General features: G+C 37.9%; 1 protein-coding gene across 4 annotated transcripts in view; it reads left to right on the top strand.

Annotated features, from left to right (window-relative positions):
• The window catches only part of ctdp1 (CTD (carboxy-terminal domain, RNA polymerase II, polypeptide A) phosphatase, subunit 1), a 69,138-nt gene that overhangs the window by 27,720 nt on the left and 17,143 nt on the right, over positions 1-24,275 (top strand). For all 4 annotated transcript variants that reach the window (XM_040122563.1, XM_040122564.1, XM_040122565.1 and 1 more), the window contains exon 12: positions 8,356-8,579. In XM_040122563.1, the coding sequence (XP_039978497.1) occupies positions 8,356-8,579 (224 nt within the window). The remainder of the gene's footprint in view (positions 1-8,355; positions 8,580-24,275) is intronic.

Here is a 24,275-nt window from a genome sequence, read left to right on the forward strand (position 1 = left end):
TTTTTGTGTGCTGCTGTACAAAATGACTTGTGGCAAATGTGTTGGCAACATTTTTCTACTTAGACCTTCAGCAGAAACAGAGAAATAGCAGAATTCATTTGGAGATGTTTCTAGTTAGCTGTTCAGGGTAAGTCCAATATTCACACATCTTTTAGCTCTATTTTGGTCTACACCAACTCCTGAGGGAAAGAAAACTTTTTGGGCTGTAAAACCAATACATTAAGCAGAAAGATACTAAAATGCTGCATAAATGTTCAGTGGATCGCCAGGGCAATAATTCTTCATTATGCTTTCATCACTGCAAGAAGCCCCATTCACCTTACACACATTCATTTGAAAAATATTGTGAGGTTCCTTTCAAACTCGTTGGTGTTTCTTGGAGTGGGCAGATATTAAGGTAAATCCAACTATACAAATGCAAGATAAGAAAAGTATGATTTTAGCTAGCACTCAATTGCATGGAGAGCATAATAAAGTATTACCAAGCAGAACATTGTCCTTCATTGGGTTCCAAGAAATTTGTCACAAATAATGTGCAGAGCTCACTCTATTGCTCAGATGACATCATAATGAAAATTATGGGAAAGCAGCGTAAACATGTAGTCTAAGGAGTTCAGACAAGGTTGCCTGCCCACTCCATTTTTGTTTATAGTGTCATGGCACCATCCATGAACTGTCTACCATAATTAAAAGTTGTTTTTTGCTCACATTTAACAATTTAAAAAATCCTTGTATTTCAATTCATTAGCGAGCAGCCAGTCTTCACACCACAGGAAATTTTGTTCTGATGGAAGGGATGATTGAGTAATATGAATTTGCTTGAGTCTACATTTCTTGACTATACGGCTTCAAGTCAGTACTTCATGTTTACTGTAATCTTTGCTAGTCTTTAAATATGTAAACACCTGATCTTTTAATTCATTCATCATTTCACTTTTAAAATAAGGCATTTAAAAGGACAGTTAAAAGACAAGTCAATTTTTAAATAGAGTTGAATGTGAATGTACTATTGGCTGGATTTTAATCTATGAGGAATTCAGATTTTAACTGCCTTTATCTCTGTAAAACAGTGGCTTTATCATCTGTTCTAGCACACCAAGTCAAAGTTAAATGAAATCCTGATGAGTTCAGGCTCTGCGAGTCAATGAATAGCGAATGATTATTACACAGTCAGGTGACGATTTAGACACAGGGCGATGTTGGTCTGACATGTGTGACGCCATAGGGGCCCTCAGATACATGGCTCATTAAGCCTGGGATCATAGGAGATCATTCACAGTGATCCCAGCTCTCCCTCCACCTGCAGGTATTGATCTCTCACAGTCTTGGTGAGATATAATCCTCGGGAGCTACTGACAAGGAAAGCTTCAGCATCAGTCTGCAGAATATAAAGGCTTATTAGGATTTTTTTTCTCGTATTATTATGATAGCTATAGAATCGAATACCACCGTTATTAGTTGATAAAAACCGTGTGTCTTTGCAAACATGCAAAATAATGTGGGGTTTTTTTTGTCCAGCCAGATTGTCCCAGTGCTTTAGCTCAGTCCCCTGCTGCTGGAGCCATTGGACCCTGCGCTGTACCTTGCTGTGGGCAAATATGTACCAAAGAGTAGACAAATCCAGTGTGCAGTATATGAAAGCCTTTATTGGTCTGTGGCAACAGACTTACAGACCAATAATTACAGCTTTAATGTGACGAATCGTAGCTGTCCCAACGGAGCTTCTACAGATATAAAGTGACACATGGTTCAGAGGGTTTCACTCAGCTGATGATGAGGTTTCTGTTGATTTAAAAGCTTCATTTAATTTTTTCAGTGTCGACTGAAAAGCCCAAGTTAAGATGTGAAGTCTATGGTATGTAGAAATGCCAGGGCAATAATTGCATAATTTGGCATGGAGTCCATGGAGATTAAACATGTCAACTGATGCTATTTATAGGCTGGGCACAGCAGATAAGGGGGGTTATAATGTGGCCGTGTCATGTCATTTGGAATGTACCATGCCTGATAAGGAAGTGTCAAACTATATATTTTCTTTCAGTATCCTTGAAACACTTCTAGTACTGGGTTTTGACCGAAGTTCAACTTTGGGGTTACGTTAGAGTTCTTTTAGATTTACACAAGTGCCTCGGTTATCACTGGATTTTTAGTATCCCAGTTGCATGTTTGCACTTGGAAACATCATATTAGCGTTTCATACACCTGTATGAGCCCTTATATAGGCTCACCTGCACACAGTTAATCAGAAACTGGGACACTGTGAAATGATAATGACTATAGGAATGGAGTAACCAGGTTTCTCATCTTTCATGTACACATCATATTCCGAATATGATCAAAACTCCAAAAAGACTCAAAAGCGGGATACTAATGTGACAGGCAGAGCAAGTCATTAAATTTGATGTAATTCAGTTTGTAATTTAGTCCTGAAATAATTAGTGTTCTAATTTTGAAGATTAGCTGCTTTTCTCTGCCTGACATGGTTGTAAATTAATGTCTTTGGGTTTTGGTCAGACAAAACAAGCAGTTATTAAGATATTGCCATGGTCTAAGGGAACGTGTGGTATGCAAAATATTGGATTATTATTCAGTGGCTACAGAAAGTATTAACACCCCATCATTTTTTTGCACACTTTGTTTTTTGGATTAAATTTTAAATGATTTTTGCTCACCAATCTAAATTCAATAATCCATGATGACACAGTGAAAAAAAAATTTTAAAAATCAAAAGCTGAGACCTGTCACTTAAGGTGCCGGAAACCTTTTCCAGCCCCCAAAGGCCTGACAGAAAAAGTTTGGGAACCACTGGATTAGGGCTGCGATTAACTGTTATTTTCATTATCAAGTAAAAGCGAAATCCTCAGTCTGTTGCCCTAAACAGAGTGTGTGTTGCTATCCGTGGTGCTGAAAATATTCATGCATTCACACCGACCGCAGAAATCTCTCAAGTCATCTGACTGTGGCAAGATGTCCACTTTTGGTTCTTCCTCAAACAATTAGAATCCATTCTACTAGAACTAATTTGGTTGCAGTTATTTTCTGGACCATACAGATTCAGAAAAGTGCATCATTGATATAAAACTCTCTGAAGACAGATGTCTCTGAATGAATTCTCTGAAGTATTTTATGTTTGAAGCTTTTCCAAAGTAATGTTTTCAGTTAAGCCTTATGTAACCACCCGGGACTAACCTCAGCTGCAGCGTAGCACGTCTTTCTAAGATGATAGTGAAAAGAAGCCAATATCTTCCTGTTTGCAGAGCCTCTTAAGAATTCTTGTTCTCAAAAGTTTGTTGTGTTTTCCACATTTGTGTGCTTCAGCTTTCCTTCATGTAGGAGTAGGCAGATGTGGAGTGAAGATGTGAATTATTTTTGCAATTGTTCCCGTTAGAATGAGACTTGCCCTTGACTCAGTAGCTGGATTGCAATCGTCCTTTGATGTAACTCAGGTGAATATGGTTATGAGCAGAGTGGCATGAGGTCTTTGATCTTCTGATCGACCAGTTTGACCACTTTTTACATCTTACCTAACATATCATACCATAACAATATCATCATTGCTTGGTTATTATTAAGGTATGATTTGAACCTGTATTGTTAGACAGTGATGAATAGAAAAGCTTTTTTTTAAACACCTTTTCATTTTTGACGTGTGTTGCAACAAACAATCAAATTTCTACCATCAGCTGACTGTAAGGCTCCAACTTGTCAAGGTCTACCAGATATTAAGTACTGAGTGAGATGTTACAGCAGGAACTTAAACAAAGACATGTTTGGCAACTAATTTTCGTTAAATTGGCCTCAGCTCCGCCTCAGCTCATTGCTCAGGGCAACTGCATTTCACTGCTCCCACAGTAACAGCTACTCCTAATTGCTGCCATTCATTTAAAATGAATGACCGTCGGCTTCTTTTGCTGCGCATGAATCTTTCAGTGTGAGTCACACCTCAGGCTGGATTTGAGTCTGAAACTGATATATCTATGTCCAGACTTTGGAAGCAATATCTTATAGCTTTACAATGTTTTGATGTGTCCCATTATATTCTGTTTTTTGTGACTAATATGCATGTGATCAAACAATATTCAAAACGATTTAGATAGCGCACAAAAAACCTCCTTTGTTTTGTTTGCTTGTTTGCTTCTCCATCCTCTAAATCTTGTGCATCTTTCTACAAACAGAAAAATCATCACAGTAGACCACAAACGTAGAAAACAGTGTAGCAACTGAAGCATTCAGCCAAAAATAAATTCGGTGCCCTTGAATCACACTTGTACTAAGCTCGGCTTGCAGTGATGAGACCAATAGCCTGACTCTAAACTAGCTCTAAACTGAGATGGAGCTGTGCTGTGCTTTGAAAAGTTTCATGGTGTGCTTTTTGCTTGGCCTTTGATAACAGCCAGGAAAAGGATGCTGTGGGAAGTTTGCCACACTGTTTGCAGGGATTGTTAATGCTTCCATTTCTGCTGAGGCTGTGAGACCCTTCCTGACATAGTGAACTGCAGAATGGTTTTTAAAGTGTAGTGATTAGAAGTAGACATAGCTCCACTGGCCATATCCTGTACTGTGCAGTGCCTCCTTGGTATTTGTTGGTAGTAGATAAGAATTGCTCTGATGCATACACAGAACATGGAAGTGTTTTTGCTTTTATATTTATGTATTTTGTGCTCAGGAATAAGCTTTTTTCCACTGTTGGGAAAGGATGTTAGGGAAATGGACCGAAAACACTTTTTTTTTAATTTTCTACTTCAGCATACAGGCCTGTTCATTTAGTACTTTATCGAGTACTGTGTGTCAAAGAAGTATTCTTCAATATTTACACTTTGTGATTTATTCTTAAAGTTAAACTGAAATGCAAATTCTTCATGCTTATTGTGTAAGGAAATATAAACTATAATGACACTGCTGCTACTGGGCAGATTTTCCATTTTACAAAAGAGGATAAAAATATTTTTAGAATTGTTACAGTTTCTAAGAGCCAAGCCCCTGGGGTGGCGTTTCCCATGGCAGTAGTTGACAGACATCTGAGAGCAGGCAATGCTAGAAGATACACTGTCACTTTCCAAAGTTTGCCACTAACTGAAGGACGTCATAACCCTGTTTGGCATATGAACACTGATACTAAGCAGTTTTCCATTTTTGGAGCTGAAGTGATATTATGAACAATTTTTACTTTGTGCCCAACAGATATTGCAACAATCATATGAATTGTATCCAACAATACCAGCATTTTCAGTCAAACACTAATGTAGGAGGTGCTACCCCAACAGAAAAATAAATTAAACTAAAAATTTCTTCATTTTGTTAATTACAATTTTGACCACATAAGTACACATGTCAAAAGGAACACCAAATATGTACACTGATTTTTAATTTCATTACAACTTTAAAAGTAAAGCACATGGATTCTGTTAGGATATCTGTTGAGCATGGTTATATGGGCCTTCAGTATATACTTCTTCTGCAGGCCAATCTGCTGTGTGAAGTCCAGTTTATACCCCCTGTCCTTTGTCTATGTCTAGATTTCTCTTTATCGCCGCCATACTGACAGATAAATAGTGGTACTTTTAAATCCATAGCAGCTGACAAAAAGAAAAGGCCCTATAATTTGTTGCTGTTAGCGCTCATGGGGAGATAGGGATGGGGAAAATGCCATGAGAAGAGAAACGTTTTAGTTGGGTTTTGATAAAATGTTGAATTGCATGTTGCTGATAATTAGGGAGCAAACAAAACTCCTTTTGCTTTATTATTTGTATCCCACCCTGTAATTCGTGAGTGCCTTGTGGGGTCATTCTCATTTAAAATTGATTCAGCAAATGGAGCCAGAGGCAACATGTTTTTGTATTTATTTTATATAATATTATCTTGTTTCAGGCACTCTTGCCTTCTACCTTTACCAAGGCTCTCTGTGGCTGTCCAAATAACCAACAACAAGGCTTTAATGAGCTTTTCTGGATGCCAGTAATGATACTGGGTCTAGCCCCAAGAGAACATCCCTCTGCATTAATCCCAGTTTCCCCCCAGCTACATGCTGATAATGAGTCAGTGGACAAGAGGCTGCATATTTGCTGTGGCAATATTCACCTCAGATTTCCACTGATTTGATGGTTGTCAATTGGCTAACCTATTCTAAATAGCCAGTAACATTGGGCCAGTATAAATGATGAGGCTTTTAAAGAATAGAAGATTGATGGGCTGGAAGTGGCCCAATAGCCGAGTGGTTAGGGTGCATACCACATGGGTTTAAATGCCCTGGACAGCGCGTCCCCAGTTCGACTCCCGGCCAGCTGGACTATTTGCTGCATGTCATTCCCCTACTCTCTTTCCCCAGATTTCCTATCAAAATACAGTATAAAAATGCCCAAAACATAACTTTTGATGGTGTCCCACTGGACAGATTTACTTTGTTGCGTTTGGATTGTTTCCTCATGACAGACATCTGATGTGATGGGTTTATTACCTTGCCTCAAATATTATTCCATCTGATTTGTGTGGACAAAAATAAATCAATCCTTGTCACTATAATATTTGTTAGTCCTAACCTTTGTTAGTCCTAAGAAGTACCAGAGATTTGATTTATGCTGCTTTGGTTTCTTGAGCCTGTAGATTGTGGTCTTCCTGTATAGGACAGCATTATATTTTACTGGTGAATCATAGTGTTTATTACCTGATTTGTTGCATTCATTTAAAAAGTCACTTTCAGAGCCTGTCTGATAAATCATTCCAGCTTGTCACAGATATATCTGTATCGGCATAGTGTATAGATCAGTTGATAGATAAAAAGCAACACATGAAAATTTCAATACATAAGTGCCAAAGATTCATTTCAGTTAGTTTAGAAACCTTGATACCATAGATTGTCCAGAGAGCAGTGACAAGTTCATTTTTCAACTGTAGAACATATCTTGGTCACAATTCTTAAAATGTTAAATTTTGGGGATCCTCATTAAAAAATGTTTGTTACATTTTTTTACACAAAAGAAAGATTATCACAGTAAATTGTTAACGCTTTATTAAAACTCTCAAATATCAATATCAGTGTCGGCCTTCAAAATCCAGTACCTGCTGCCCTATGTCGACAAATCTTTTATCACCAAATTTAAAGGAATAGGTTGACATTTTGTTGTATACAGTTATTCGCTGTCTTGACTAGAGTTACGTGAGAAAATCAATACCACTCTCATTTCTGTACTGTAAATACAAAACTACTGCAGGCAGCCAGGCAACTTAGCTTAGCACAAAGACTAGAAACAGAGAAACAACTAGCCTGGCTCTTTCTAAAGTAAACAAAATCTGCCAACTAGCTCCTCCAAAGCTCACTAATTAACACATTATATCTTGTTTATTTAATCCATTAATAAAAAAGTGTCAAAACGGCAAGTTGTTTTTTTACATACGGTTAATTGCACGACCTTTTCTCCATTAATGTGCTGGTGGGGGGATCTTGTTATCTTTTTTTGGTTTGTTTTTGTTACCTCTTTCCAGTCTTTATGCTAGGCTAAGCTAATTGGCTTCTGCCCATAGCTTTCCCATAATGTTCAACTGTTCTTTCAAGGGCTCATTCAAGGTTGTGTGTTTATGTAAAAAAAAAAAAAAAAGGATGTTGACTAATATATGATGAATGAGTTGCTGATATTTATTTATTTTTTTATTTATTTTTTTATTTATTTTTTTATTTATTTTTTTTAAGAACACTTACATATCATGCAAAATTATCGCCCTCAACCATCTTGTATTGATCAGGCTCTTGTTGCTTAAATGACACGCTAACTGTTGGCCCCAAATTTAACCATATATGGAGCTTATAGTCCATAATGTAACCCAATTATTTATAGAAGGAAAAACACTTTCCTGTTAAAATTAGATGCATAATTGGAATCTGCAGTGCATCAAAGGAACTGGCTAATGCACGTGGTTCCTCTTGATGATACTTTGAGCAGGGGTCATTCCTTTAATAAGACATTTCATTATTTTTATGTAATGATTACCTACAAATAAAAGTTAAGCCATGAAATTTCCTAAACGTTAACTTTAGTAAATTTTTGCTCTGATTTGGTGGATGTCTTATACAAAATAATGACATAATAATTGGTGTTCATTGGAAGCAGAGAATTAAATGATCTTACCAGCACATGAGCATGGTCTATATGTAAAATGCAAGGATATTTTTGGCAGTTAAGGTATGTATGTATGTATGCTGCAAAATGTTAATATGTAAACTTAAAAAAAAAAAAGGAATGGATTTTTACTCATGGAATATGCTCTGAAAGATACAAAAGCCCCGTGATCTAATCCTGACAAAAAACAAAACCATAGCTCACAAAAGCTCTTTTTTTAAAACAAACAATTTTTAAAAAACAGGTGGACGACATCTTAGGTGAGGAGAGCGACAACGAGAGTGAGGGGCGAGGGAAGGAGAAGCCAGGTAATGAGGAGGTGGAGGATGACGATGAGGAGGAGCAGCAGCAGCAGCAGACAGGAGCTGGACAAATAGCAGAAGGAGGGCTCGGTCCTCAGGCCGTGAGCATGGAAGAGAGGCTTCAGACACCATCCAGTGAGGCCAGTGTGCCAGGTGGTGTGCTAAGGTGAGACACAGAACTTCATGAGAAAACCCACGATTTTATCTAGTATACTCATGTACTTTTCTTTTTTTGTATTACCACTTGACTGCCCCTTTTTGTGTCTTGACTGCTACTGCTTCAGTAGCCCCTCTTGAGTAGAATGTGGTAAATGGTATTCATATAACTTACTATGTTTCCTTCATATGTTTCATCAGTGTTGGCACTCTCCTCTCTCACTGTTGATCCTCTGCTTCTTGCATACACACCTCCGGGTGAGAAGAATGCTTTACTTAAATTGCAGTTGGTGAGGACTTAAATCCATTGAGGATCTTGCAAATGTACTGCATACTTACAGGTCTATATCCTCCAGTGAGTATTATCATAACACACCACTTCATCAGTGTGGCTATGCTGAAGCCAGACGGTCTGGTCAGTTGCCATGGAGACAAATTCCAAACAGACAGCAGGCAGTCGAAGGGTTCTGAACATATGAGAGTCTCTTATTGCTGAAGGACAGCCCTGAGTTGAGTCGAGCCCTTAGACTAGGAGGATTCAGTCTCTATGGAGACTGGATGGATTATTTTGTTATGTTTGAATACATATTGATTACTTGACATAACAAAATTGCCATAAACACTTTACTTCACAGTTTATTCAAAAATATCTCAGTTTGACCTGAAACATTCTGGGGGGAACGTATAGGGTCTTTGGAATCCTTTGTCAGTGTACGGGCTGTAGCCATGTTTACAGCAGCACTGTTGTACGTGATTGTTTTGACTATGCCAAACTGATACCTGTGGAGGCTTTGTAGAGGACAGAGAACTTTGGATAGACAAGATAATGCAGTCGTGTTGCTCTCTGAAGTGCAGAATACTGAATGGGTTGGTCCCCTAAAAAAGTAAACTTGTTTATCGTATATACAGTATGAATAAGTATAATTATAGCAGCTGCAGCAGAGGCTCCACAACTTTTTCTGTCACACCGCAGTCACTGCCAATGTAATTGATTAAAAAGCTGAATTTTAATGAAATAACATTATCAAGAGCTTCATTCATATTTCCCGTTAGTTTCTGGTGTGCAAATACAAAAATAAAAGTCAATCTTTGCCAAAACTGCCAAAACCCCTTCACACATAAGACACAAGGCCTCACTTGCTTACTCATACTTTGGATTTGATTGACATGTTGCTTGTTGAGCATCACCCGTTCTTTTCTTCCGTGTCAAAGCTCAGTCCACCTTTTACTTAGCATATCAATTCACTTTGATTAAATCTTTTTTACATGGATATTGACAGCCTTGCCAACATTACAATACTCTTATTTCTTTATTACTTATTATTTATTTCCCAGGTGAATTAGGTTCTGACGCAAGGTCCAAAATCATTATTGTCAGTTGTCTTTATTAGTTACTCCCATTTTTGACAAGTGAAAATGCTGTGGAAAAGATCTATTCAACTTATTTCAACTTTGTTTCCAGCCCCCAGTGCAGTGCAGGTTTCCTGTCTGTTCAGCCTCACTGCTCTGATCACCTGAGCTTTAAAAAGGAGATACCTTGTTTGGAGTCTTTTTCTACAATTGCATTTACTCTGAGACATTTTTTTTGGTTTGTGGCTCAGTATCCATAGCTCCTCAGGCCTCTACAGGCAGCAGCATGATGAGTTTTTTTTCTCTCTCTCTCTTGTTTTGGAAATGTCAGTCCATCTGTCACCTGGTCTGACACCTTTGGTTGCTGCTAATGAGCCAAGCCTGAAAATTCAATGTCCACAGCATTGTTTACTTGCTGTTGAAAAGCTGTGGAAGTCCGACCCCAGTCAGTTTACTGGTGCAGAGGAGCGGCACATGATTAGACAGCTTGACACACAAGTGGAAGAGAGTAAGTTCAGTTCTGAAAGCATTGTGGACTCATACTGGCAGATGGGCCTTGGGGTCCAGATGTCCTGTTAAAAATTTTATGTCCCAGGCCCAAGCTACGAAAACCCAGATGACATCATCAGGGTTTAAGTAAAATTGCTCATGACAAACTTCATGTATAAAATTGGTTTAGTGCCCCTTTAAAAACAGCTAGATTCATCAAAACCAGAAGTGAAAATTTGTCAAACTAAGCGTGCACCATCATCCAAGTCGCAGATAGACTGTACATTTGCATGTTCTGTAGATTTCCAAACACATTTATCATCAGTGTAACACTGTCAAATAAAACACTTTAACATCGCAACATATATCAAATGTCGAATATGCTTAATACTGTATACGTAACTGTATTGAGAGCCTACCTTGGATTTTCTCTCAGTGGGAGGTAAAAATATACTATATATACTGTAAGGCATAGCAGCGGTTACAAGCCCTGTCTGACACCCACCTCTAACTGTCTGCCAAACTACATTAATGTAATTTGCCTGTATGACAGAGAAAAGAATTTGACTGTATTGTTGCCCAGTAAGTCTTTCAAGACAATTCAAGATTTATAGAAGAAGTCACATAGCTGCTTCCTGATTTAGATATGAGTATGTGGGACCTCCCCAGCCTAATAGTTGCCATTGTGTCAGACTCCATCCCTGCCTTCAGCACTTTTGTATATGTGCCAAAAAAATAGACATTAAAAGCTGTAATTGGTTTTAATGTCGTGGCTAATCAGTGTTTGTCAGTTGCTAAGATACTGTAGTGATGTGAATTTGTGTTTGCTCTCACCATCCAGTGTTTCCCACCGGTTGAGAATTTATTTGTGGTGGTGGGTGGCGTAGCTTGTGACAGATGTGCATGCAGAGACTTGTGCGGTTTAGAGGGGGAGAGTGTAACCCAGGTTATTTTCTTTAGCTATAATTTACAGATGTCCCATTAACGCCTCACATTGCGACTGTCTGTAAATGCTACAATTTACCGATGTTACGTACACGCCTCACATGCAATTTACTGCAGCGCACGCAACTCAGACAGGTGTGTGGCCAAAAATGAAATAGTTTGAAAAGACTAAAATAAGGCGTTCTAATTTTAAAATTACCTGAAGCTGAAACCGAGTGATTTTATCTACCTGGGTGAGCCTATGTATAGGAAACGCTTCCATCATTCAGTATCTGCTCTTGCCTTTCTTCTGTCTAAATTGCAGGCAACTAATGTCTTGCTTATTGTTTGTTACATTATTTTTTCCCAGCTGAGATAAATTCTATGTATGTTGCCACTGTTTGAAAATCAAAATAATTATCTTCAACAAATGTCAGTCAGAGATGATTTATTTTCATTCACACTGTGAAAAGGATAAGTCATATTCACAGGCAGTTCTTAGCTTCTTTAATATCATTGCATGGTACTGTTTAAATCTCACAAATCTTTTCACTTGGATAATTACTTTTTTTTAAAATTCAGCAATGCCCAATTGGCTAGCAACAAACCAACATCAAACCAGCAAATAGACACAGATTAAAACGCAAGGTAATTAATGTCCAAGAAGCACAACAGATTTCCAGTAACACAGTAGATTAACATTTACTGTTTTATAATTCCTAATCTCTGGAACTCTGTCACATGTCCAGTTTCATCAGAATTCTTATCCACATACTGTGGATATACAGTGTATGGGATATACAGTACTACCTTGTTTAATAAGAGCTAATCTAATCTTCATCTTCTGCTCTGCATTTAATTACGTTATGGGCATTTAAGGTTTAAACCTATTTAAACCTTTTGTAATAGAAGTTGTTTTAATATCTCTATTTTTGTTTCTCCCTGACCCTATGTTGAAGCCCTTTTCCTTAACATACTGCATATAAAGGGCGTCTAATGGATCACTGTTTTAGGGTCAGTTCCTGATTCCTTTTGAGTAGATACATGAAGATACTATGTTGTAACCCACAGAGTTCCCCTTGCATGACTTGAAAATAAAAACAATGATTGCATTTGGGAATTAACAAGATGCAGGGCAGAGTCATGGCAAATGTGTTTCGAGCATAAACCCATCCATTACTGTCTCCTATAATTAACTGCAAAGCAAAAGGAAAGTTTACTGACTTTGTTCAATCAAAATCAGCCTTGAACTGGCTTAACCCAATCATCTTAACCTTTGTCTATCTGCCTCTTTATATTGAATTGCTTTAATGCAATTTGGATGTCTTAAAGACACAAAAAAAAAATAATTGGTAAGGTCTTGTTTCAGCCCACTGGTGGATGTGTTTATAATGAGCAGTGGAACTTAGGGCTCCAACAGATGTAAGGTTTAACACTAAGGTTGCGGGGTGGATATAAAAGGTGGATGAACTTTCGTCTCCCACCAGCTGATAAGTGGTTTGATTTTTGTGTCTGACTAAGGGCCTCATTTATAAGTTTTTAGATTATAGAGGTTGTGTTTTTTGCTTATGTCTCATCATGCATCTCTTACATCAGACACTGGTCAGTGAAAGTCTTAAACCATAAAATATCAGCCTTCACTTAGAAGGATTCTTAAATTGAATTATGTTTAAAGTAATATGAACACAATGAATAATTCATATTCCTCCAAGGTAGGAACTGCAACAGTGATAGATCTTACAAGGCGTACTGTATGTAGGGCTTTTAATGAATGCTGGATCCAATTTTTGCCCCTTACCTTGGGATTTGATTACTTTTTTTCCCTCAGACTCTACTTGTTTCTTGTTTCTCTCTCTTTTTGCATACACATACATTTGCTTCAATTTGAGGATCAATGTCTTGCTAAGGTGGACAGGAGGAACAACCAGATTCTACTTTAAATTCTTCCCAAATGTTTGTTATAGATTACAACTCACTGGTTCACTGTGCTCAGATTCCATTATAATCCATTATACCAATGAAACTGATATCAATGCATATTATGTAGACTTGGTTAGGGTGACCAGCAGACCATTCATCATCAGACCATCAAAAAAATGATGAATGATTTTTACGAAGAAGCAGCACAATGGGCCAAGAGAGAAACATACCTGATACACACTGGCGAAAAATTGTGTTGGTGCACAGAATGTTTAAGTGCTTTTAATATCAAAACTTTTAAATTATCATCCTCAAATCGTGGGTTTGAGACAGATCAAGCCATTGTGACAATGACGTCCTTAAAACATAAACTGCCCCATCACTAAGACCCGTCCATGCCCAGTTGTCCCCCATAAAACCAAGAACAGAATCAAAGCTGTTAGCAGGCTTTGTATTTTTGGCTGGACTGCAACAGCGGGGCCAGCCCTATAAACGCGAATGTCCATGACTGACTGACTGACTGACTGACTGATAAAGTCACACCAAGGCCGCGTTACTTAGTGCTGAAGTTAAACCATTGGTCGGCCGGCCGAGTGTAGGAGTTTCCCTACTGGCCATTTTACTTTCAAAACGGATTGGCACAAACAGTTTCTGTTGCGTCATGTAGGTTGTTTAAAAGGCATTGTTGCCATATTAGCACCTTTGTTGCTAGATTTACCAATTTATCAATCCCCTTTAGCAAGTTCTAGCATTTTTTTTGGACAAACTTTAGCTACTTTCTATAGAACCTCACGCCAGTATTGCCTATTAAGCGTGAGGTTGGGCTTTCCGTCCGCAGGCGCACCTCTCTGTGTCATGACAGCTGACATAAATGTGAGTGAGTTTCTAACTTTCTCTGAGAGTTATCATTTTACAAGTAAATATAGCCGAAATCACAGCAAAACCGTTGTCTTTAACTTATGTAAATGGTGATTTTGTCAAACGACATTGTGGTTATAAAATTGGGACTTTAGCAGTGCAGAGCGGCAGCTTGGAAATGGCTCGGAAGTGACTGCTGGTTAACATGTCGTCTTAATGGGCTAATATTAGCTCATCAGCCAAAGATAGGACAGAGAGCTACATGCAGGATAAATAAGATGATATTTGATATCTTCAGCTATAATTATCAAATGTAACTTATCAGCAGTTTGTCATTAGTACCATAAGTGAAACACTGCATAGCAGTCACCACTAATGGTAGAATAGAATAGAATAGAATTTCATTTTCCAATGTAATTTTTAGAATAATTAAATTTCTTTTTAAGTATCACTGTAATGTAGTTATCATCTATAAATATGAGCTAGAATAAATGGATCTATTTTTCTAGATATAGATGAAGTTGAAATACAGATTAAAATATTTGTCAGTGGTGAAGTGATGTCCTGGAGAAGCAAAGGCGTTTATTTAATTCATCATCATTATGTTTTATAATTTCCTAAATTTGAATTTATTTAGTGTGATTAAAAATGAAACCACTTATGCATCATGTTGAATATCAACTGTCAGATAATTTTAATATGATTTTGTAGCACATACCGGGTCTATAGTTTTTACAATATTGTTTGTTTAAAATTGTACTGTGATAATACTGTTATGTATTTATTTCACTGGCTTTGGCTCCAGTTGCTACCATTTGTCTTTAGGTATGTTGTATAAAACGTCGTTTTACATTACAAGAGACTGTACAGTACAATACTCAGTCTATAAGGAAGACTGATTATGGAGCTGTAGCCAAACAACATGCAGAGGCTTCCAGTCTAGGATTAGTAAGTACAACTATTAGTGCCAAGTGATGCATGGCTCTGGGATTTACTCTAAATTACTGCTACACTTTTATTATCAAGATTACCACAACAGAACATATCTGCAGATGCAGTAAGATTGACTTTTTTGTTTTCTTCTTGATAAAGTATCTGCTTACACAAGAACATTAGAGGCAGAATTTTTTTTAGAAATCATTGGAAACAATTGGTCTTTTGGATAAAATTAAGGTAACTGATTAACTAGATAGTCGGCGAGTCCAAGTCACATCCAATTAAAGTGCCAATTATGTTTGCCTTTCTTTGAGAGTGTGCCACTTTGAGCCAGTCACAATATTAACATCAGGTTTGTGTTGGCTGTCAGATGCTGAGGTGTTTACTATACTTTGATGTAACCGGGAAGATTCGTTTGGCAAGTTTGTAAAGCCTTCATTAATTACTGTCTTTCCATCCTTCACCCATAACTTTTTCCAACCGATACATTCTCTTTGGATTGCTGAATGTATTACATCAGACATTTTTTGACTTTTACAGTAATTAGACCCATTCACTCCTCAAACACATCTACTGTTATCAGTTCTCCTCACTTTTAATTTCCTGTCTCTCTAAGTCATTCAGATGCTCCATCACTCCTTTTTCCTGCGCTGTGTATTTCTGGAGTGTATTTATTTCCGAGTGAAAATGAAAGTGTGAAACTTTGTCAGCTTGAGTGAGCATGTTATTATAACATTGCCAGAACAGAGGTGATGGAGGGGCAAATGGGTTGTCAAGTTTTCCATTCAGGTTATCAAACGGCAAAGTGTTAAATTCGAAATGTGTTTCATCTTCTCTGACCTCCTTTGCTGGACGTCTTTTGAACCCGAGGTTGCTGTGGTGACTTAATTGGATTGTGTCTTTGTTGTAAGTGTGTGTGTGTGTGTGTGTGTGTGTGTGTGTGTGTGTGTGTGTGTGTGTGTGTGTGTGTGTGTGTGTGTGTGTGTGTGTGTGTGTGTGTGTGTGTGTGTGTGTGTGTGTGTGTGTGTGTATGTATGTATGTATGTATGTATGTATGTATGTATGTATGTGTATATGAATGACTCTCGCAGTGCAGTCAAGATTGTCTGTGCTATGTTCACCATCACTGCGCTATCTGATATAACAGTGAGCCTCCGAAATAAGATGGGAAACAAGTGAGGAATTCAGCCCCTGTATAATGTGCACCGACAATGACATGTATACTGTCAGAAGCATGTTTTACTGTGAATGTCAGACTGCATTGTAACCGAATTGGATGTGGCTTTACTGTAGCCTCTATATAATGATGACAGGATTTTATATAGACAAGAATTAGATCATTTAAACATATTCAACTGGTGAGATCTTTGAATGAAATGGCCTTTCATTTTAAGAACTTACAGTTTATTATTTCTTTTATCTCCTGCACTTCATAGATGGTGAAACGTATATTTCTTATGTGAAAGGTCTTTGTACAACATGGAAAATAAAAGGCTTTCATGTACTTGATCAAGGAAACACGTACTTGTGGACAGACAATGCTATGTTCCAAGAGTCAAAAATGAGTTTACATTACAATCTTGCCATGTGTGTGTTTACACTAGCATTTTCTCTTATCTGAGACAGTTTTTTTTAAATAATTAAAAGTAATCAGGAACTTATTTTTTTTATTCCCTATTTTCTATAAAATAGATTTTTTTTTAGTTTTTAATAAATATAATCAGTCATTTTAAAAAGATTTTGGGTTCATTTAAATTGTCATGAAAAACAATTTGAGATCTTGTATACTGTAGATAAGAATTTATGTTTATTTGACAAACTCATGGAAATATAAATCTTCCAGAAGAACTCTGACTGATGGAGAAACAACCATTTTTATCAGGTATTTTTAAAAGCAGTGTACTTAGGCCCCTGGTATATCACAAGACTCTTGGCAAAAAATGATGGCGGAGATGGATCAGTGTATGTAACAGTTGGCTGTCACTTTTTATTTGAAATTAAACTTTTTGTTTGAATGTAGCAAATGTAGCAAAGGGTTAACACTCGGGGTATGGGTTGCGTTTCAGTTAGTTCCCCCAAATTATTTTAGCAAACAGCCTTACCTTTATCCATAATTTTTTTTTTTTTTTGCTTGCACACATTACTTCTCAAATTCTGTAGTGTTGTGATTCTGTTCAGCAGGGTTTGCCAGTTTTCTCAAATGTTTGATTGGCTAAGCGAACAAAAGTAACCGGTTTATTATTAGGGCAACAGGGCATTTATACACTTTAAATTTTGAATTAGATGTAGAACAGATCATTATAGATTGAATGTTTAATTTTTTTCTTCATTCAACCATAGTTGGAATTTCGATTTAAAAGTGACAGCCCTAATACATAAATTCAGGTCCGAAAAAGACACCTGTATACAGTAGCTAGCAAATGTTGCTGAAACTTCTACTCTGGTGGAAAATATTTAAATCTGCACCTCACAAGTAGGTAAGAGTGGACAGTACTCCTCTACAGAGAGAAGTCCCCCAGCTAAGTCTGTCTTTAAAGATTCCTGAAGGAAAAGCCAGTAATTAAATTGTGCCCTCTCATTAATCAAAGGATAGTTGTGCATCAGGTCAGCAGAGCATTAAGGCATATCTTCTTTTTGAGTGCACCCACTGTGTGATATCAAAGAAGTGCTACAGTCTGAAAGCCGATTAATCATGAATGAAACACAGAGCAGAGAAACGCCCCGAACCTACCAAGATGCTCATGCTCATTTTTTTTCTCTCACACTGTTAACTCCCTGCCTCTGTGCCCTCTCACTGTTAGTCACTCATCATCCATTTTTCTTGTTGCAATTGGACCCTACTATAAACCTTTTGGATAGATTTTTTGACACCGGTGAATAATAAAAGCTGATGACGCTCTAATTTTTTTACTTATTAAAGATTAAGTTACCTTATTGCCACCTGAAATCCTCTTGCTTTTTACCATCCTCCTCATATAAAGTTTTCCGGCTAAAGAGGGCTAGGAAGGCTGTCCGCCAGTAGTTCCCTTGAGATAGCCAGGCGGTGGATAGCTGAGAAGAGCATATTATGGTGGATTATTTTATCCTCGGATTATTAACAGCATAGTCACAGTCCTGTAGGCTGTTGGACAAGGTTTTGAAGCCTACTGATAATGAAGCAAGCCTCCTCTTCCCTACTACAACTAAAAATTACACCATGCAATTTGCTGCCTATTGCAGTATCGCTCTCTGTCTTTATCTTTTGCTGCTGCAATAACCCAGATTTCCCTTCGGTATTAGTAAAATTCATTTGGCCTAAAATATTTTCCCAGATTCAACTGGATTGAATAGGTCCAATCATGAATAAAGTTGTCGTTTGTGCTAAACACAAAAATCCCCATGTTTGTTTTTTTTTTTCAAGCTGTGGTTATGAAAAGAGCCGGGGAATGTAATGCGGGAATTCTCTCAAGCTTTTCTGCTGCTTTTCACTACAGATGTCCTATTTTTCTTGCAGTATAAGATAGAGACAAATGATCAATCTGCTATTCTCCGGAACAATATTGCAATTGCACTTGTTTAAACTCCAGGCCTATTTTTGCCTACTGAGTATTAAAAATGCCAATTTTACTCCAAGCATAATTGGAAATCTGTTTTGTTTCCACATGAAAACAATCATATTAGATGACGACGTTGCTTGTTTCTAACTTGCCATTAAGGTCACGCTAAGGGACCTGCTTTTCATACCAATCAGGTTTGGTAGATTTCTATAGAAAAAATTAGATTACATCAATGGTATACTAAACATCACTCAATATTTTTAAAAAACAATCAAGATTTCAAAGGTTGATAACAGCTACACTTATGGTAATAATGAAAAGCTGCCTGTAAGTCATCTGTCAGTGTTTTGATCTTTGAGTGACAACTCCTGTTACTACTGTTGAAAGCTCAACGCTGTAGCGGCTGAAGATAACGTTAGCTTCACAGAGCTTCTCAACGTCAGCGACTAAAATTTTCACCTCGTACAGCTTGTTAAGACATTATGATGTATAACTTGTTCATTTCAATTGCAGTTGGAGGTGACACATTCCGCCCTAGTATAAAATGCACATTCACTGAGCAATCAGTCGCAATGAAGAATTTAAATGCTTATTTGACACAGCGGATAACTGCCCTGTTTGCATATTAATTAACTACCATCTTTCTCCCTTTGGTGGGTTTTAATTGAACGGTTGTTGTTTTACAGTCATCAGTACTACTATTTAATTCTCATGAATCTGGTTTAGAGTAAGGTTTCTGCTTCATAATATCAAAAAAAAAGCTAAGAAAAGGAAGGTTTCTCTGCAGCAACCACAGTTCTGAGGGACCTTACACGCTGTACCACCCACTCTTGTAAATGTCTTTCTTGGTGCTTCATCAGCTCGCACCACTGCAAGTACTCTTGGAGGCTATTCTTAAGTAACATGTTTGATTGTGAGTAGCGGGCGCCCTGGGAAATGTTTCACATGGTGCATGTCCACGTTTTCTCAGTGGATGTTCTTAGTGTTACAGCAATAACCCTAAGGCACATTTTAGAATTGGGTTCAACCAAATGGGCCATGTTTGTTAAACTGAAGGGAACACAGCATACTATGGGGTGAATTCTGCCTCGGGCACCAGCAGATTTTGAGCAGTGTTACTGTATGTACTGCATGTGCTGATTTAGCAGTATTTGTTGTACAGTAGGTTTAGTTGAATTATTAAAGCCTTTGCATCATTTTTTCTATATAAGGGGTTACTTTATGCATTCATAATTACTCATGAAATGTATTATGGCCTGTCACGCTCTCCATCGCACTGTGCTATTTTTTTCATTCAAATACGGAGAGTCACATAATCTGCTTGGAAATAAGAGCAATTTTCTGCTCCTTTCTCATTGTTTAAAGATTAGATTTAGGTTTCCTCGAATAGCTGGTGTATAGGATGAATGTATTGCTTTCTAAAATAAATATTGTGTCTAGACTTCTTGTGTCAAGCTTACGTCTGCATTTTCAAAGTGGCTATACTTTGGGTTCCACGAAAGGCAGAACAACAGAAAAGATTCTGGCATTAAGATCAGGACAGCAGCCACTTTAGCTATGTCTGAGCAGGCTTCCAGACCGAAAGTATCTTTTATTATTTAAATGCTCTGAAATGCTCTGTGTTTCTACAGTTACTGGTTAAAAGGTGAAATAGGACTTAGGAAGGCCAGTTTAAATAATAACATCCAGAAGTTTAAAGGAAACTCGTAGATTTATAATGGCTTAGTGTCAGTTTTAGCAATAAATTAAATGAACTTAAATTAATTACTTTTTAATTGGTTAATCCATCCATTTTCTGCCACCTCTGGGTCCAGGTCACATTAATTGATTAATGATATTACTAGACCTTATTGTTACATGCAGCTGGGAAGTACTGAAAAAATGTAATATAAATGTCAATAAGTTCATGTACTTTATAAATAATTGTAGGCCTTATTGTCCCTGCTGGTTTTCCATCATTAAATTGTATTCTGTGTGGTATTTAAAGGTCTTTAAAAGTCTTAAATTGAATTTGGCAAACACCGCAGAAACCCAGAGAGGACTGTTATTTAAATATAGTATTGCTGATGGTCTGGACACAGCCTTAGGTTTACCATGTTGCACCATGGAATACAATCAAATATTACAAGTTGTATAATGCAGCACACCTTGATGAATGAGGCCCATGGTGTGAAGTAGTTTTTCTGCTCTGTATCTATAAACTAGAATAACCATTCTCTCCCAGCAGTTCCGCTTCCCAGGATTCATTTGTCATTTCTCTAAAGGTGGCATCATTACTACATTTCTTGGCCAAGGATGTATTTCCTGCAACAAGAGCAGCCTGTTGTTCTTGGCACCCGAGATTCATTAGAGTAAAATTGGTGTTAACATTGGGCAGTTTGTCAGGAGCATCAAGAATATCACGGTGATCACTGCAGAAATAATTTCTTTTCCTTGTAATACGTGGAAGTTACTTTTGATCAGTGAAAGAAAATGCAATAGCTGGTTGTTGACACTGTTAATTTTTTTTTTTTTTTTTTTTTTTCTCTCTCTGGAGGATGAGACGTGATGTTGGGGTCTCCCTCTTTCTCATGGTCACGAGTTACATAACATTAGAGGGGCCAAACACAAAACCCATTCTACCGGTTCCTCATCCACACTCTGACAAGCTCATTTAGCGTCAAATCCACCCTATCCTCCCATTTCAGCTATTCTTTCAGGTATCCTGTGGTCCAATGAAGGCCAAATCATTCTGCATACATCATTCTGCACCACTTTTTTGCTCAAGTGCAGATTTTCTTCCAGAGCAAAATGTTTAACCTGTGTATTCTCTGGCAGCTCAGGATGTTCAGACTACACACCTCGAACCTGGTGAAACTTTAGACCTGGGCTGATGAAAAATTATGGCTGATTGCACCATTGTCTTGTCTGGTCCTTTCAGTACTGAACCCATAAAATCGATTTGCTGAGTTTTAAACAGGCAACTCCAAGCGGCTCCAGGAACTCTTTGAAAAAGTTGAACTCCATTTCCAGAAATCATCCAAAGTGCTATCAGTAAGATAGATACAGCATGCACGTCTGCCAACCCAGCCAGTCTGTGATGCTTTATGCAAAAGAGCCACATGGAGAAGAGTGGCAAAAGATGATTATGACTGGACGGAGCTATTTCTTTTGGTCTGTTTAGAAGACAGTTTGTATTTCACTCTTGAGATTTTTATTTTCTACATGTGATGTACAGGTATTTCTGGACAAATACGGCAAATCTACAGGATCTACAGGAATACGACATGTAATTGTGGCCCAAAAGAGGGATATTCTCACATCAAAATCTTGCTTTATGCAGTTTTACCTAAATATTTGCTGCCTTATCTGTCTCCTTCACCAGCTGAACTCTACAAAACTTGAGGCTACCTTTCCCATAATCGCTGTTTTCTGATAACATGAGTGCCCATGATTTCTAAGGTTGCCTGGCTGGCTGGTGTTAGGGCATGTTGCAGCCTGAAGCAAATACCACGCACTTTTTCTGACCTGTTAAGGAATATTGGGATAGCTAGCCACAATGAGGGTGACAGGAAGGTTTGGCAAAACTAATATCGAGGCTAGCTTCTGCTACCTAACTCTGTTAAGAGTAGCTAACACTGTTAGCTTGGTCAGCTAACAGGGGTGTGTCAGTTTCATGGCGACAGCCGATGCACTTTCTCAAAGCCTGCTGCATGTTGAAGAATTACACAAGCGACTGAAGAACACTGTAGTTGTTCAGAGACCAAGATGTTAGTTTGCCGGTTTGGACGGCTAAGCTAGGCAATCGCGTTCGCCGTCAGGAGCCAGAAGGAAGCTTACTGAATGAATTAAGAGGTGGAGTTTGAATGAAGAGTAATGCTGTGTCAACCACTTTTATGGAGAAGGCATACGGCTCTGCCATGACTTGAGCAGTCAGGACTGCCAGCCACTACTGGCTTGTGTAATGCTATAGAGCAGTGGTTCCAGAAGTGAGTGTTGTGGCATGCTGTGGTGCCTCGAGGACAGGCAAATGGTGCCAAAAATTTTATTCATTTTATTGTTGATTTATTGTGAGTTTAAAAATTACTGTCAAATATGCAGTTATCCCCCTGCTAATGACTTGACAGCTGCTGCTTGTTATAATAATGCAACACACTTTGCAGCACATAAGTTTTCCAGGCGTGCAGCAGTCAGATTTTCAGTGTGATAATAGCTCTTAGAAATGCTGATACAGTCTGAGACGACCAAACCTACTGGCCAAAAGAACTGAAATCAGACTGAACGGCGAAAGCTTCTTAACTTTCATCCTTACGGACTGGAGGTTTTGGTTGCATTTGTGAGACACTTTTATGGGAGATGGGGGTTTTGGGGTTGGTGGTGGCACAATACCATATAATGAACGATTCAATGGGATGCACTGGCAGAACAAAGAATACATACAACACCAACACATTACAATGTTTCAAAGGCAGTGGATTCTTTTGTTACTCAAGCAGGGTCTGTGCCTATATATACTCATCAAGACATAATCAGTGCTATAATGGACTGTGTAAGAATGGCAACTTCAAAGCCATTTCCAACTGTGATAATGACACAGAGCTATTACTGTAGTGCCATCACTACTACAGGACAGTTTTGTCTTGCGTTCTTTTATTGCATTTCCATGGAGATATGCAAAATGAGGCTTAATGTGAATCGAAAGTCAATTCAGGACTTTGGAAATTAAGCTTTACTTCAATCAGCAGAGTTAGAACATATTTCTCTGCTTCTGATTGAACTGTAGTGAGAAAAGTGGCGTTTCAAAATTATATAGCATTTACCAGAACTACACTTTAACATGTCTAAACACCACTGTTTTGAAAGCCACCGAGTATCTCGGTGACATTTTGCTGGGTTTCTAAACCTCCCCGAGTGTAAACCATCAGTCAGTGATGGCTTGTTTGTTTGCAGTGAACCCTGACCACCCACCATAAGTCAAATTTCCCTAATGAAATAATAGATGGTTTCACATTATAAAAGTTCTCCAGTATCGACTTTTCTCAATAAACAGTTTGTGCAGCTACAGTAGATTAACATACTTAATATTCATCACCTCATCAAATTGCAATGCAACTTTCCTCTCAAGGTTTAGCCAGTATGGCTTCAGTTGACTTTATGGCCTTTAAATAAGTGGTACTTAGAAAAAAAAATTAAATGAGCTTACCACATTCTATGTAAGATTTTGTGTTTGAGAAATTTGTTTGAAAAAGGGCCAGTTGCTAGACAAGTGGGACACACGCACATAAACACACAGACTGTGATTGCTGGTAAGACATTCATGGTGTTTACAGCTGCTCTGACTTGTGAAAACACCTCGTCCTTGCTTAGTGATGGCATGGTTACGTAACATGATATGCAGAGTTTACATTTTCCACTCCACATCTGTAAGCAGACATTCATAATTGCATGTGGGAGAAAGTATATTTCTGATAATCTAATCAAATCATATTGATTAAAGGAAAAATAAGCTTCATCTTGATGTGAAAACCTTCTGTGTGTTAAGATGAAGTACTGTGGAACCTCTGGAAAACCTGATTATTTAAATCCCACTGCTTATCTTCCTCCTCTCCAAGCACAGAAACAACATGGTCGGGCTGGTGGGTCTCATCAGCATTTGCTGTCTTTTGTTCAGTGTTTGCTTTGACCAAGATGAAAGGGAAAAATAAAAATATAGC

The sequence above is a fragment of the Xiphias gladius genome, chromosome 24, assembly GCF_016859285.1.
Source record: "Xiphias gladius isolate SHS-SW01 ecotype Sanya breed wild chromosome 24, ASM1685928v1, whole genome shotgun sequence".
NCBI classification, from domain to species: Eukaryota; Metazoa; Chordata; class Actinopteri; order Istiophoriformes; family Xiphiidae; genus Xiphias; species Xiphias gladius.